The sequence below is a fragment of the Diplotaxodon limnothrissa genome, linkage group LG15 (assembly GCF_057381915.1).
Source record: "Diplotaxodon limnothrissa isolate DT_005_m linkage group LG15, D_limnothrissa_male_GT1.1, whole genome shotgun sequence".
Lineage (NCBI taxonomy): Eukaryota > Metazoa > Chordata > Actinopteri > Cichliformes > Cichlidae > Diplotaxodon > Diplotaxodon limnothrissa.
The window spans coordinates 17,046,140-17,062,161 of record NC_140610.1 but is presented as its reverse complement, the minus strand read 5'-3'; the positions used below and the strand labels follow the sequence as shown (position 1 = coordinate 17,062,161).

The 16,022-nt window shown below is 39.8% G+C and overlaps 1 protein-coding gene across 5 annotated transcripts in view; it reads right to left on the bottom strand.

Moving 5' to 3' along the window:
- The window catches only part of lama2 (laminin, alpha 2), a 228,480-nt gene that overhangs the window by 15,630 nt on the left and 196,828 nt on the right, over nt 1-16,022 (bottom strand). For all 5 annotated transcript variants that reach the window (XM_085372570.1, XM_085372571.1, XM_085372572.1 and 2 more), the window contains 12 exons: nt 13,928-14,061; nt 12,925-13,084; nt 12,714-12,838; nt 12,252-12,414; nt 11,676-11,820; nt 11,420-11,558; nt 8,637-8,757; nt 7,341-7,496; nt 6,044-6,097; nt 2,551-2,702; nt 2,268-2,444; nt 394-565 (listed from right to left, as the gene is read on the bottom strand). In XM_085372570.1, the coding sequence (XP_085228696.1) occupies nt 394-565; nt 2,268-2,444; nt 2,551-2,702; nt 6,044-6,097; nt 7,341-7,496; nt 8,637-8,757; nt 11,420-11,558; nt 11,676-11,820; nt 12,252-12,414; nt 12,714-12,838; nt 12,925-13,084; nt 13,928-14,061 (1,698 nt within the window). The remainder of the gene's footprint in view (nt 1-393; nt 566-2,267; nt 2,445-2,550; nt 2,703-6,043; nt 6,098-7,340; nt 7,497-8,636; nt 8,758-11,419; nt 11,559-11,675; nt 11,821-12,251; nt 12,415-12,713; nt 12,839-12,924; nt 13,085-13,927; nt 14,062-16,022) is intronic.

The window sequence follows — 16,022 nt, the reverse complement described above, 5'->3', positions numbered from 1 at the left end:
TATGACAGGCTGCCAGGGCTGGCGTTTAGTGACTCAAGGCTAAAGGGACTATAAAGAAAAGTTAATGGGCTGTACAACTGCTGTGTGATGAATTGCTAAGCTAACACGGCAGGCCATGGCTGCATTTCATCAGAGAGAGAAAGGGAGTGAGAGTATATTCTGAATAACAGAGTCAGAAAAATAGCACTGTAGCCCTGTAGGACAGCTGTACACAGGTGAATGTGTGTCTTTTTACTACACTGTGTTCTATGTGCCTAACATGCACATAATTATTTGTTTTTATATTTTGAAAATGTTCAAACAGTCTAAAACAGGCTGACTAACAAAAACAATGGCCATTACAATTTACTTAATAGTTGTAACATCCTTTATTAGTTGCTATATTAGACTTACAGCAGGAGGACTTGGACGTGGTGAGATGGGGGTTGAGGGCTCTGAATCCTCTTTTTCTTTCTCGAGCTCCTTCTCTGCTGGTAGAGGAGGTGGAGGTGGCGGTGGGGTGAGGTTCGGGCACTGACCAATTTCAGCATTCTCAAAGGAAACAGGCTGAGCGAAATCTGACAAACTGAGAGGGGAACAGGCAGTTAGATGTAAAAATCATGTGCACAGCAGAATTAAATAAATCTGTAAGTATCAAGGTTTGCTATGGTTTATTATTTCAAGCCTTAATTTCATTTTCTTCACAAAATAAAGTAGATATTTAGTATTTTACATATACAAATAAAACTGCAACTAAGAAATATCAGGCTGAAATGACTATCATCACTGTCGCGTGTGGTGGATTCCCTGCTGGTGAATAAAAACAACAGGCCTGACATGCACATAATTTTATGGCTAAATCAATTGAGCATAGTCTTAGATCAGGCAGGCCACAAAACCAAGTTTAGCCCCAAAACCAAGTTTAGCCCCTGATTCCAATACATCAACTGATGCCAGCTGATTCAGTTTATACACTTCCAAGTATTTATACATATATTTGTTTCACACAGGGCACATTTTTTAAGTAGCTATTCGCCTGTCTCCACTTGCTTTTTTCTCTTCAAGGCACTTTGCAACCAGCTTCACCACGAGCCTCTCACATCTTTTGTCACCGATCCCTGTTCTGCTCTGTTACATAACATTACTTTAGATGGATATAACATTTTCTTTGACAAAAGTGGTTCTGCCTTAGATACAATACCAGCAAAAAACCAACGAAAGACTAAACAATCCCTGTTAGCCAAACGCTTAGGCTTCAGAATGCTCTAAAAGCTCAGCTTACAAGGGTTTTTCCAACTCCTGCTCTCATCATTTAGATACATATGTGTGAGCAGAGCATTCGCACTCAGGCCTTTCATTTGGATGGGACTGCCAACCAGATCTTTATGGCTTAAAGCAGGGGTGTCCAACTCCAGGCCTCAAGGACTGGCGTCCTCCGGGTTTTAGAGCTCACCCTGGGTCAACACACCTGAATCAAATGATGATTTCATTACCAGGCCTCTGGAGAACTTCAAGACATGTTGAGGAGGTAATTTAGCCATTTAAATCAGCTGTGTTGGCTCAAGGACACATCTAAAGCCTGTAGGACACCAGTCCTTGAGGCCTGGAGTTGGACACCCCTGGCTTAAAGGGAGGTTGTCCTAAAGGGGAGAGGTTGTTTCAGACACTGAGTGAACTGACAGACAGGCACGCAGATGTAAGCTTAGAAAAGGTCGGGGTGATAGGGCTGAAATGAAGGGAACGACGCAATCATAAACAGACGAAGACGAGGTGGTGTAATCTGAGTTATGAGCATGTTTATGATGCTGGACAGTTCAATTACTGCTGTTCAGGCAGAAAGACGGGCTTTATCATCATCAACACCACCAGCACGACCGTGACCTGCTGCAATTGCATTAACTACACTTTAACCTGTCAGTGTATAATGTCTATGGTGATCATTAAGACAGTAAGTACAGTGTTTAAATATGGATCAAACAGGTTTAACGGGAACATTTTAAACATAATGTAAAGTGAATTAGTACTTTCACCCATGTGTGATCTCAACATCGTAGGAGACAGAAGCATTTCTAGTGGCAGATCCACACTGTTTGTATCCAATTTTTTTAAAAGCTAACTTAAAAACAAGTCTACAGCCTAAACAAGCATTTCAATAAACTGCTGTTAATCATCTTAAAAAACACCAAACACTCTGCTGTTCAACTGAAGATCATGCCTGCATCAAATAAATTTGTAGAAAACAAATCTGTTCACAGTTATATCTGACAGAGTGACAAAGTTTAACATACACAGCATTGATCATGAGGTTCCATATGCATCCTTTGAAGGGGATGTTGGCTCTGTTGGAGGTCTGCTCTACTTCTGTGGGAATACCACCAAGGAAGATACGCTGCAAGTTCAATGGCTGGTCATTGGGAAGCATACCCTGCATCCTGGCTTCATCGTCCACGTGGACAGCAAAAGATCTGTTGGAAAACAAAGAAAAATTCCAAAATGAGGAAATGGATTATAACACACAATAAAACATCTTCAACAGGAGTTTGTTACTTCATAACAAAAACAAACGCTAACCTGCCAGCTAGCCTCTCTATGCGGAGTGTGTGCTCTCTGCCATCATTCAGCATGCCTTGTTCAGGTCGTCTGGTGGCTTGTCGCCGATTGTGGCTGCCGGTAGACACTACGACTTCCAGCGAACCTCTGGTCAGCATGACTGAGAGGTAGGGCTGCCAGAGTTGGAGATAAACTTTATTAACAGGGTCAACATGTACATTCAAACTAACCCTAGGAGACAGAATATGGTAAAGTTCAAGTAAATTTGCATAAGTAAATGCAAAAGGACTTTATGTTTTTAAATTCAGTACATTCAGTCCAGTGTAATATATCAGAAACTTTATTTTGATGAGTAGAAAATGACATGAAAATGTAGGTGTTTGATTACAGATTATTTCTTAAAAACACACAGGGGAACTGCAACAACAACAATGTTGTTTTAGCTTCTAATCAATTTATGTTGTTTTAAAGAAGACACACACACACACACACACACACACACACACACACACACACACACACACACACACACACACACACACACACACACACACAAATAAATAAATACCTAAATGCACATTTGGTTGTAACTCTATATCCACATTGTGCAAAAAGAAAAAAGGGAAAGAAAGGGTATTGGATGAAACGGACAGAAAAAAAAAACGGGAGGCAAAACAGAGTGAGGATTAGAGCAGAGAAAGGGTAGGGGGAATGGCGAGGTGAATGCAGGGAGATATATGGTATATAGAGCAAAATTGGGGGGAAATAAGCAAGATAAAGGAAGACGAGGGGAGTGGGGAGGAAAGGATAACAAGAGATGAGAGGAATGGAGAGGACAGGATAATAGGGGGAAGAGATGAGAGGGCAGAGAGCAAAACAGCAAGCACGATAGAGATGGCGAGAGAGAGAAAGAGTGAGACAGACAGAGAGGTGCTAGAGAGCAGTGGTGCAGGGTCAGGCTAATTTGAATTTTAATTCACTGTGTGCCAGAGGGCGAAGTGGGAGACAATTTACCACCTGAAAATGGAATTTCAATTTGAGGTCGGGGACAAATTGAACTGAGATGTAGGTACAACATGGCTCTCGCCGCGCCATCTCACACTCGTACATGGGTACAAAAGCACACCCGCATGCGTACACACACACACTCATGCAGACTCACATACAGGTGCATTTTACAAGAATGTGCACAAATACAACATTCATGCAAAACATGGTATGCTTTTCTGCATTTCTCATTCGATATCTTGAGTGTAAAGCTGAAGCAGGTAGAACTGTGCAGTCCATGTCTTTCAGGTCAGGCCTATTCAATATGTTTTTCACATTTTATGAGACAATCTAATGTCTTAATTAAAAACAAAAAGTAATGTGATATCTCGAGGCTAGTGCAAAAAACTAGTGCAATCATTCAGTGGATAAGAAGGAAAGATAAAGAGTTTTGATCTCCAGTTTGTATAAAGAAAATTCTCAGTTGTTTTGAATAAGTGAGGAACTCTTAGATGTACCTCAAAACTGTCATCATCATTTTACCATCTCTCCTCCCTTTGTGCATATCCTGACTTTTCCCATAGACTGTATATAAACGACGGAGATAGCACACGTGCACATTCTTTAGCATTGCCAACATGGGGAAATTCTTCAAGTTAAAACAGGAATTCATAAAAGTCTAAGCAAAAAAAAAAAATTGATACTGTTCACTATATCCTCAGTAAACACATTCCTAGTAAGTTTATACTGTCAATCACTACTCATGTGAAATATTGAATGTACAACTATAGTGAAAATCTGGTGAAAAAAACAGGGTATAATTCAGGAGTGTGGCTATATTTTGACCGACAGGTTGCAACAGTACAGTTTTGCAGGGCTATTAGTTTTCATTTGAACCCTTTAAGACTGGTTGAAGCGGGCACGCTCTGTTTTGCGTTATTTTCAGTTTTCCAGCAGTATATAAAAATTGGTGTATCTCAAAAATCCAACTATGAAGACAGTAAAAAATAAATTTCCTGTGGTGGGAAACTATTTTGTGCAACTTTTTTGTATTTACAGTTTTGAGGGACAAACCTCTTAAATTTCTCTAACTAGAAATATATGTAAAAAAAAAACAAAAAAACAAAAAACAACAACCCTAAAACGATTTTCATTTTTTTGTAGTTTATTGCACTTTCTTTGCAATTTATGTAGTTACTATGGCCTTAATGCATACATATTATTAAAATTTGGTATATGACAGTTGTATTGATGTATAGCAACTTGAAATGCTCCCAAAAATGTCACTACAGCATGTAAAAATATAAAGATAAGTTCTGGCGGACTTGGCTCTATGGTCTTAAAGGGTTAAAGTCGCCGTGGTTCAAATGCTTACAAATATTCTGTGACGTCATGGTGGTCTCCATCTTTTACCTACAGGTGATTATTTGTTTTTCTTTCTTTATTGGCCAGCTTAAAAACAATCTACTGTTTTTCATCTAAGATATTCTTCCACCTCTTTTCTTCTTACCTCTCCTCTGTGCCCGTCCTTTCATTTTTTTGCTCCCAGCTCTTTTCATTTTTTCAATTTTTGTTCTCTCCCACAGCAGACTATCCTCCCCATCATCTCATTTCTGTTCTTTTTAGCTTTTTTCTTACTTCTCTATCCTTACTTTCACCTCTAAATCTCTCTCCTCCATCCCTCCATCCTTTGTCTCCTGTCCCCTTCTCTCTGTGTCCCTCTCTAAAACAGCCATTAGTCAGGGCCAAGTTGAGTTGATGGTGTTTTTAACCTCGCTTAACCTTTCTCCACACACGCACGTACAGAGGCGCACACACACACACAAATGCTGTGCCTGCCAGCATAGTTAGTAAAAATAGATTTATGTGCCTAACAACCAGTGATGATGGATAAGCTAGAGGTAACCCTCTGTCCTCTCTACCTCTCTCACACACAAAAACACGACACACATTTAAATTTCCACGCGTGTGAGTGCCATCCTCACACCTGATATGACACACAAACCCCTTACGTGCACATACAAACACACACAGCTGCAAATATGACATGCTGTCCATGGTGTTTTCAGGGGAGTTAAAATAATGGATTTAATTATTTAGCACTGGCTAGGGTTGACAGGCATGCGTGCACATGTGTGTGTGCACGTGGAAAAAAAGGTGTTTCAGCTGTGAAACAATCTAATCAGTGTAGTTGCCAACAGAGTCAAATCTCATTAATATGCACTCATGGAAACTTAATTCACTTACAGAAAAGTTGCTTGTGTGACTGTGTGGACGCACTGGCAAAGTCAGCTAAAAGCTAAGATCGCCACTATACAATGAACCTCCACAACAGCTACTAAAGGTGTGTATGAGTCTTTGCACATCTATGGGTGTGTATAAGTAAGAGTGTGCATTTTGGAAAACAACAATCCCATTAGCTCAGTTGCCAAAAACTGCAAATCTCATTAATATGCACTTATGTAACTGCCATTCACTTAGGCAAACAAGACAGCATTTGGGTCCAAACTGTGCATGGTGAACCCACCTCTCCTGACTGTCTTCTCTTCCTCTTGGACTTTGAAAGGCTTGTGGAGCGGGCCTGGATTGGAAAGATATTCAGAACAATGTTATTGTGCACAGATTCTTCCAATAAGTTTTCTGATACTGCCTTGGTAGCACTTTCTAATAATGTCACACTATTAAGCATTAGTACGGTATTGGGAAGTGCTTAATTTATTGTTTACATACATATTACTCCGCCTTGGTATGTCATTTATAAACAGAGATGTTTATCTATCTGCTACTCTTACACCATGCACAGCTTTGAGTCATGAATCATGATCATATATCTGTATTTATAAATGGCCTTAAGGAGAAATAATGCTGTATCAATGATGAATTAAGCACTTGCTAACACCTTACTAATAGCTTCACAATGCTTTATCATAAAGTGCTATCATTACCTAATGGTACAGTTACACTGGATTACTCACTTGAGTAATGCGATTACTCAAGTGAGTCACTTGAGTCCACCTTGACCAGACTGAAAACACTCACACAGATTGGCAAATTATTGCCATAAATTTATAGACGCAGACAGTTTGCGATCAATTTGTAGCTCAGCTGCTCTGCAGCTGTTTGTATTACAATTTCAATGCAAACGCTCACAATAGTTTTGGCTTTGCTGTTTTCCATAGTTTAACTGCACCATAAAAGGGGCAGATGTGCAAGAAACTTAACCAGAAAAAACTGAGCTTGCATTACAAGGTTTTTAATAGAAGCCATATTATTAGACAACAGGCACGCTGTTATGTTACCATGCACACACTGGCAAATTTTGTCACTACACAGCAAACATTGTTTTAACCCTTTAAAGTCAAATGGATGTTTTCGAAATGTTTCTTTAGCACAAATACAAAGATGGACTGAAACAATATACCAAACAATTTTTATATTGTATTTCACTTCCATACTACATAAATTCTATATATGTACTATATTTAAAATAAATGATTATACTGTACATTCTTGCAGTTTTATTAGATTTTATGGCAATTATTAACAACAACTTAACAATTTTTTTAACTATTTTCTGAAAAAATATTGAACACAAACTGGTGACAATAGAGAAAGATTTGAGTGATTAGTGGTGAATGAGTATTTAATTTCAAATGAAGCTACTCTCCATATTACACTGTTCCCCACCCATGAGAAATATCTTACAACTATAACAGAATGAGGAACTTGATCAACTCAGATTTAAGAAGTATATTGTATTGGAGTGACTCAGTGAGTAAAACAGATGGACCAAAAAAAAAAACCCCTAATAAAATAACAATAACCTTCTGTTTGTTTGGTGACCCTCCGCCTACTGCCAGCAGTATGGTCCCAGTGTCTTCTAGAGTGCTGAATGACAGGCTGATCTCTGTGTCAACGGCCAGCGACAGACCACTCAGCTCCATGTATCCTGGCTTAGAGAAACTGACTGTGTGCAGGTTCTGCAAACAAAGAAGAAACAGTTTCACTTGACATGTATTTTGTCAATGGACAGATCAGTTATTTAGTTCAGCACCGTTCATCATGCCTACAATGCAGAAGTCAAACAGAAAAGAGTAAAAACGACTACACAAGTCTGAATGTAGTTGATCAAATTGATATGACTTTCTGATATTTTAGTCAAGGTTTTTCAAAGAACAGCAACACATTTTAGTGGCACGCTGTTTCACACAGACTTTCTGGTGCATCATCATCCAGCTTTCCTTTTGTTACGGTAGTTGTAAAAATGAAATTCTCCCCCTCTATTTAACATACCTACTACCCACATGTGGTTTTATTACTTTAATAAGGACTTTTTCTTTCTTTCTTTCTTTTTTTCTTACAACCACTAACTGCCTACATCTAACCTTAACCTGACTTTATACTATGCTTAAACTAAGTCTTTATTTTAAATCATTCACATAATAACGACTTGCTTTTTTCCAAAAGACGAAGGTCCCCAGCCTTTGACCTCCTCTCTACCACCACCACACGGAGAAAACAAGAGAAAGACCTTCAGCAATCTTCTTCAACATTCTCTGGGCCTTGATACGCTTTGGCTGCATTTTTTTTTTATAAGTAAATGAATAGCACTAGTCATGGTGAAAACCTTGCATGGCTGTTGAAAGCTCCATGAGTGTGTTTGCATAATAGGCTTGAAAGATTAAAATATAAAAAGCAATTTAAGAAGTGTGTATATTCTTACAAATGCACTGATTAATACATAATGCATAGTTTGTGTCTGTGAGAGGAACATGAATATGAAAGGGTACTGCAGATTAAACACGTCTGTGCCTTTTTATTTTATTCTTTGTGCGGAAACCATCTTCCTACATAAAGAAGCAACCGAGTGAAAGGCAAATCAGAATGAAAGTGACATGTGCTGTTGAAAAAAAAGCTGTAGAATTTCAAGGTCATCCAATCAACAGATTTTAATGCCTTTTCAGATTCCCCATTTAGTGGATGTTATGTTAATTATATGTACATATTCGCCGACCTGACCCATTCACACATCTCTCTCTATATATGGCAAATCTAAAATATATAATACTGCAACCAGAGGGTCAGCAATCATACGGGATGTTTCATAAAAGCTCACTTACCTCTACATTACATCCTTTAGTCACACCAGTATAATCTGAGCTGCTCAGAAGGTTATATGGCGTTCTGGAGATTTCAATGTCCCGAAGACAGCCCGCATACCTCTTCAGAATGACCTCTGACCTATATGAAGTGTAAGACAGTTTTACTTTGGAGTATTCAATAATCATAATAATGGTCAGTCTGCTCTTGTAGAAGTGAATTACTGCAGCAGTGAATTCGCAAGCAGAGTGATACCTAAACAGCAACAAGAATAATCTGAATATGTCGTTTGTCCATACAAATGCACTGGGATATTTTTCTATATTACTCATTTCAAGATGAGTATCTGTTATTGAAGAGAAAGTTCTTAAAAAATATCCAGCATATGATAATCCTCGTCAACGACTGCAATAAACATTCTTTTAGCAGCATAATACACTTTTTTTTTAAGTTACCCATCAATCTCGGAAATGTCAGGAAGTAGATTAACATCTAAATCTACTGAATATGCCAATAAAATATGGAAGGGAGTTATTCATATGAGTTATTCCACCAAAATGTTGTTGAACAAACGTCAAATTCAGATTAACAAAGGATAGAAAAAGTGATTTCTGAGAGTCCAGCCAACAAACAAACGTACATTCAGTGTGGGCTGTACAGCATTATCAGCAGGTCAGCCTCATGCACAGCTCAATAGTGAATACAGTTGATTTTTTTATTGTGCTTGATTATAAAATGTATTTATTTATTTATTTATTCATTCATTTACCTGGCTGCGATGCTGTTAAGAAGGAACATGACATTCAAGCATTAGCAAACACACAACCATATGGTAAACATGTTAACATTCTTAAACTAAACCTTCAATTCAACTTGCCATCTTTACTTTGATCATTGAACTGGTCAAGTTGTTTTTAATGTTTATGCCATTTAATTCACTCTGCTATGAGGTTTGATAGCCAGTGTCAGACAGCTGATTCAGGTGCAGGAGGAGGGGAGGAGCTAAACTAAGTTGAAGAAATCCTGCCAGTGAGTAGGTTACCCCGGTTACAGGCTCAAAGTTGAAGTTAACTCTCAGATCAGAACATATGGCGTTTCTCTCATCTCAGGGTTAACAAACTCAGAGTCTTCACTGACCTAATTGTTATCCTATTTCTGGAATGGGGCTTAGAAATAGGATAAAAATGTATTTGTGCTTAGTAGCAAGCATTATCCCACATAATGGATATGTTGGAGCAGAGGTTTGGTCTGTTACTACTTTAACTGCCTCAAAGTGTCAAAATAACTTTCCCATGAGGAAACTACACTCAACAAAAATATAAACGCAACACCTTTGTTACTGCTCCCATTCCCCATGGGATGGACGTAGAGACCTAAAATTCATTCCAGATACACAATATAACCATCCCTCCCAAACAGTGGTCACAAATCAGCCCAAATGTGTGGTAGTGGGCACATCTGCTATATTGAGATAATCCATCCCACCTCACAGGTGTGCCACATCAGGATGCTGATCTGACATCATGAGTAGTGCACAGGTGTACCTCAGACTGCCCACAACAAAAGGCCACCCTGGAATGTGCAGTTTTTTGCGCTATTGGGTGTCTGGGGACCCAGAACCGGTCAGTATCTGGTGTGACCACCATTTGCCTCATGCAGTGCAACACATCGTCGCATGGAGTCTATCAGATTGTCAAGTGTGGCCTGTGGAATGTTGGTCCACTCCACTTCAATGGCTGTGCGAGGTTGTTGGATATTCGTGGGAACTGGTACACGCTGTCGTATACGCCGGTCAAGCACATCCCGAACATGCTCAATGGGTGACATGTCCGGTGAGTATGCTGGCCATGCAAGAACTGGGACATTCTCAGCTGCCATCTGCCCTGAACAATGTGAACCATGATTCATCCGTGAAGCGCACACCTCTCCAACGTGCCAGACGCCATCGAATGTGAGCATTTGCCCACACAAGTCTGTTACGGCGACGAGCTGGAGTCAGGTCAAGACCCCGATGAGGACGACGGGCATGCAGTTGAGCGTCCCTGAGACGGTTTCTGACAGTTTGTGCAGAAATTGTTTGGTTGTGCAAACCAATTGTTCCAGCAGCTGTCTGGGTGGCTGGTCTCAGACGATCTTGGAGGTGAACCTGCTGGATGTGGAGGTCCTGGGCTGGTGTGGTTACACGAGGTCTGCGGTTGTGAGGCCGGTTGGATGTGCTGCCATATTCTCTGAAACGCCTGTGGAGACGGCTTATGGTTGAGAAATGAACATTCAATGCATGGGCGACAGATCTGGTTGATATTCCTGCTGTCAGCATGCCAATTGCACGCTCCCTCATTGCTTGTGGCATCTGTGGCATTTTGCTGTGAGACAAAACTGCACATTCCAGGGTGGCCTTTTGTTGTGGGCAGTCTGAGGTACACCTGTGCACTACTCATGATGTCAGATCAGCATCCTGATGTGGCACACCTGTAAGGTGGGATGGGTTATCTCAATATAGCAGATGTGCCCACTACCACACATTTGGACTGATTTGTGACCACTGTTTGGGAGGGATGGTTATATTGTGTATCTGGAATGAATTTTAGGTCTCTACGTCCATCCCATGGGGAATGGGAGCAGTAACAAAGGTGTTGCGTTTATATTTTTGTTGAGTGTATATGAATTAACGCAAATGAAACATTCAAAAATATTAAAGAGCATTTCTGTAAATCAAATGCAAAACAATATGCAGCTCTCACACAGAACATCATGTAAGCTTTTATAAACTGAACCAACGTAAATTACAGCACTTTATGCGTACCTGTAATTTCCAATCGTTGGCAGACCCCCAAAATAGATTTTCTGGTGCTCCTTAAGGTTCAGACCAGTAGCTGACCCCAGAGATGTGGCCACAATCTTTTCCTCGTCACTGCTGTCGACGTCTACTATGGACACCGTGGCTTTGTTAAGAGTTGAAGATACATTATCAGCAACAGAACACGGAGAGATTGTATATGTATACCCTCTAATTTATCTGTTCCATTAATTCACAGCTCAGGTTATATAAGAAGGCTTACATAGTTTCTTGTTCCTCGACATGGTGAGGGATTTCCAGTGGCCATCATTATGGCGCTTAGATGAGTTGGCACTTCCAACTCCAGATCCAAGGTCAAAGTTAACCTTCACTTTACCCTCTGACAGCTCCAGAGACATGAAGTCCTTCTGCAGAGAGCATCAAACAGGGAGAGACTGCTGTGACACTCTGGCGTTTCAAATTCAGTACAAATCAATAACAGCACGAGTCTGAAAAGATAGGATTTAACAACACTGTGTAAAATATACTGCAAAGGGTCCCAATATGGACTAGACTGAAGAAAATGGTTAAAATTATTTTATCAATTAATCAAATCTTGACTGCTCAATAAAACAGCAGATTTTGGACACTATTCTTAATGTCACATAAAGAGAACTGTAATGTTTTCTTTTTAATTTTCATAAGACACAAGCAGTAAGAGCATGACACCTGTTTGATTGTTTGATGTACTTTTTACAGTATTTGTACTGTCTAAATAAATTTTAAAAAGCCTCACAACTTACACAATAAACAAAATATCTGTCTCCATCATGGTATTAATACCATATTAAACACATACCATGTCTTCAGCTGCCATATACATGAGCAGAGCATCAGAGGAGAACGTGCGGAACTTGAAAGTGATGGTGGAGACATTTGGGTTCCACCTGGTGGGTCGTCCCACTGCAGCGTAGCCTTCTCCATCCAGTTGAACGGTCCCTTCACCGTGGGAGCGCTGGGGGCTACAAAAAAAGGACCAATTTACAACTGCTTTGTTTCCTGTCCAACTGCCTGAGTTTGAAAGGTCACAAATAATTAAATGCAAAGTAGGCGAGACAATGAGACGCTCACTTGAATATTAGACCAACCAGAATATCTGCAAAAGACAGCTGTTTTTATAAATAAATCCTAGTTCCTGTATAAAATGTTCTTTACATATCTACGATTAGGAATACAACTGGGAGTAATAAAAAGACTACACTATCAATATCAGTAAGGAAGAATAAAATAATTAACTTCTAATTAAATTGTGACTGTATACCTGACGACACATCCCTTACAGTCTCCCTCTCTCTCTCTGTAGTTCCACAGTCCAATAGGTTTACCATCCAGGTAGGTTTCCCCCATGCAGCCTGTGAAAGTATTTGTTCTTACTGTCTCTGCTTTCTAAAAGACAAACAGAAAAAAGATAATCATGAGAAAACACAGCAGGAAGACAGGTTCTTCATGTTTTGAGACAGACAGACAGGCACCTTGACAGAGCCGAATATCCCTCCCACAAACAGGTAGGCGTTCTGGTCTACATCCAAGATGGTGAAGGCCGTGGGCGAGTTGGCACTGGCCGGGGTCGGCATCATACCAGCCATAGAGCCTTCCAGAGGATATACTGATATGGTACCATTCAACCCATTGCTGTATTGAGAGAATGAGAAGAGGGTTTGTTGTCTTTTTGCTTGGCATTCTGTACTGCCTGGAAGAGATTTGTTATGACTGAAGCCATTTGGAATCAGTTTTTATAAACTCTTGGTGCTAAAGAAGAATGATAGAAACAGAGTGTGGAGCCAGTTTTGTTGCAGTGAAAACTCTGAGATGTATGGCAAAATCAGCTGGCCACCTTGGAGTTTAAAGTCAAGATTTCTACATTGTGTAGGGGAACACTTAAGACCGATAGTCTGCGTGATTCCACTGGAAGACACCTTTGGGAAATTTCTCAGATGGAACTACATGGTGCAAATGGGCCATCTCCTTTGTGTGAATTGGCCTGATGTTAGATGGTCTTGCATAAAACATCGCTGCAGCTTTCACAGAGAAAACTAGTTTGTTAGATTACACTGTATCTATGCAATGATGTGCCACAGGCTGACATCCTGCAATCTCTTGATTTCCCAAGTGAAACAGTGCGTTTTCCACAGTAGCATGAATGAGAAGATGTCCTTAGGTAACTGTTGGTTTATTTCTGCAACAACTGTCGGTTACAACTGTTGCTTGTGGTTAGACGGGATCACAGACAAAAAAAAATATAAAGAAATGTAGAAAACTAATTAGCTATATACATCTATACAGACATGTATAGATAAGTACAGTAACTTTCTTTTGTTATACCCCTTTCTTGTGATTGTGTGTGGGTGTACGCATGTTTTCTTATTATTGTCTTCTCAAAACTCCTGAAATGTAAGATGTAACATCAGTTTTTAAACCATACGTGTCAAAGGTACAGCACATTTCTATACACATGAATGAGTGCGCTCTTCTTACCGAGACGCCTCGATCCTGTGCCAGTTTCCATCATGGATGGTGTGATGGGGATATTCGACCCTCCCCACACCTGAACCCACATCCCAAAGGAAATTCACCTTCCCCTTGCGCATCTCCAATGCCAAGAAATCAACCTGAGACAAAGTAGACACATGCTGAATAAACTGCATTGTTGTGATTTATTTTAGGTTAAGGTTACTGTGCTTAGTGCTGATTTATCCGCTTAACAAGATGAATACAGATACTGATTTTATGTAATTGTGGGTAATGCACATGAACAAGTTGACAGTTTATGAAACATTCAAAAATACTTGGAGAAAACTCGAGATATACAGTGTTCAGGGTCACGGTGATTCTGAAGCATACTCCAGGTGTCATAGGGGGAGAGGTAGGGAAAACCATTTATGCTCATATTCATACTTATGGCCAGTTTTCACCTATTCTCCAATTGTTCTAACATGGTAATAGGAAGTCAGAATACCCAGAAGGAACCCTGACAGTGACAGGGAGAATATGCAAACCTCACACGGGAAGGCCCCAGCAAATTGGTGGATTCAAACCCACGACCCTCCTGCTTTGAGGTGACACTGCTAACCACTTTGTTTTTTTTAAACACCTTTGTGAATGTGGAATCATTTATCTACTAGAATTCTGCAAATAACAACGTAATGTGCAGTGGTAATATTTATACTGGTTTTTGTTTAGAAATGGACAACCAACAATCATGCTTTAGCTCCTTAGCAAGCTGGGATCTGTGGTGAAGCCAATAAAGGTACCCATGTTAAAATGATTTACAAGAGAAATAACATGTAAGCTATATACAGGCTTGAAGTTATGCATGGTAAGACCACAGTATGCCGGTGAAATTGAAACTTGTTTCGACCACAAAATAGCTGCATGTGGAGCAAGCAGCTACAGAGTTAAACTATGAGCAACTGAAGCAACTACCTACATAACGTTGTTGGAAATGTCCTAGCATAGAGTGACCTATGAAACCAGAGCCTATAATGTCCATTAGTGGCAAACTGTAAGGTAAAAAGTGATGGGCAGTGGCTTTACTTTTCCCTCGATACAGGTGTCTTTTATACACAGTCTATGCTTTTAAGATGACACAATGCAGGAGTTATGCAGCGGTTTTATGTACTAAAATGTGAATGATTGAACAGTGAAGCACTTTTATACCCAGTTCTTATCTATTCCGGGGCTACAAAAGCTTTCCTTTTCTCCATCTGTCCTTGTAAGTGGATTTTTACTGGATCTTGCTGTATTTTGATTAATGCTCTTATTACATATGTATGAGTATGAAAAAAAAAAGTGAACTTTCAGCATATGCTCTCATCTTCATGATGCAGCTGAAGTGCATACCAAGAATTATAATTCATATATTATTATGCGCAATTAGAGATTATCAGGGGGTCACATTTGAAGACACAAATGACACGCATACACAGACACAAAAGTGCATGCACTAATCTTTCTGGTCTCCCCAGGGTAATGCCGATTATTCATTAGTAGAGATCACAGGGCAGCATCGTTACTATTCAACTAGTATTACACGCTATTAGAAAAATGTAAGAGGCGTGCATGCACACACACAAAATTACTATACAAACTGAATTATTCACCATCAGAAAATAGTAGACACACACAAACACACACATATGAATGTTCCACACTTTCCAGTCAGATGCAGTGAAGATTTCTCAGGGGAAATCAGGCTAAAGTACATGGCAACATAAACTTGTTGTTAATTGGTGCTGCTCATCAAGATACACACGTGTGTTTACAACCAAACCCACACGTATGCACACCTTGGGAGTAGCATGGTGACTTAAATTAGTGCTATGTTTATAGGGTGCCTGCAAGTATGTGTCAATGTGTATTAGTTATTCACATATTAGACAAGCCACTTTGGGAATACCTGTAAGGTGTGTGAGAGGGCCGGTTTATGGGAAAGAGACAAGTGTGTGTGCTTTTTAATGCAAGACTAATGGTACACGAGAACGCTTCAAGAGAAAAAAAAATATGTTATGGTGCTCTACATAGCACCTGAGTGTTAAATTAAATGAGAACAATGCATCGATATGAAACATTT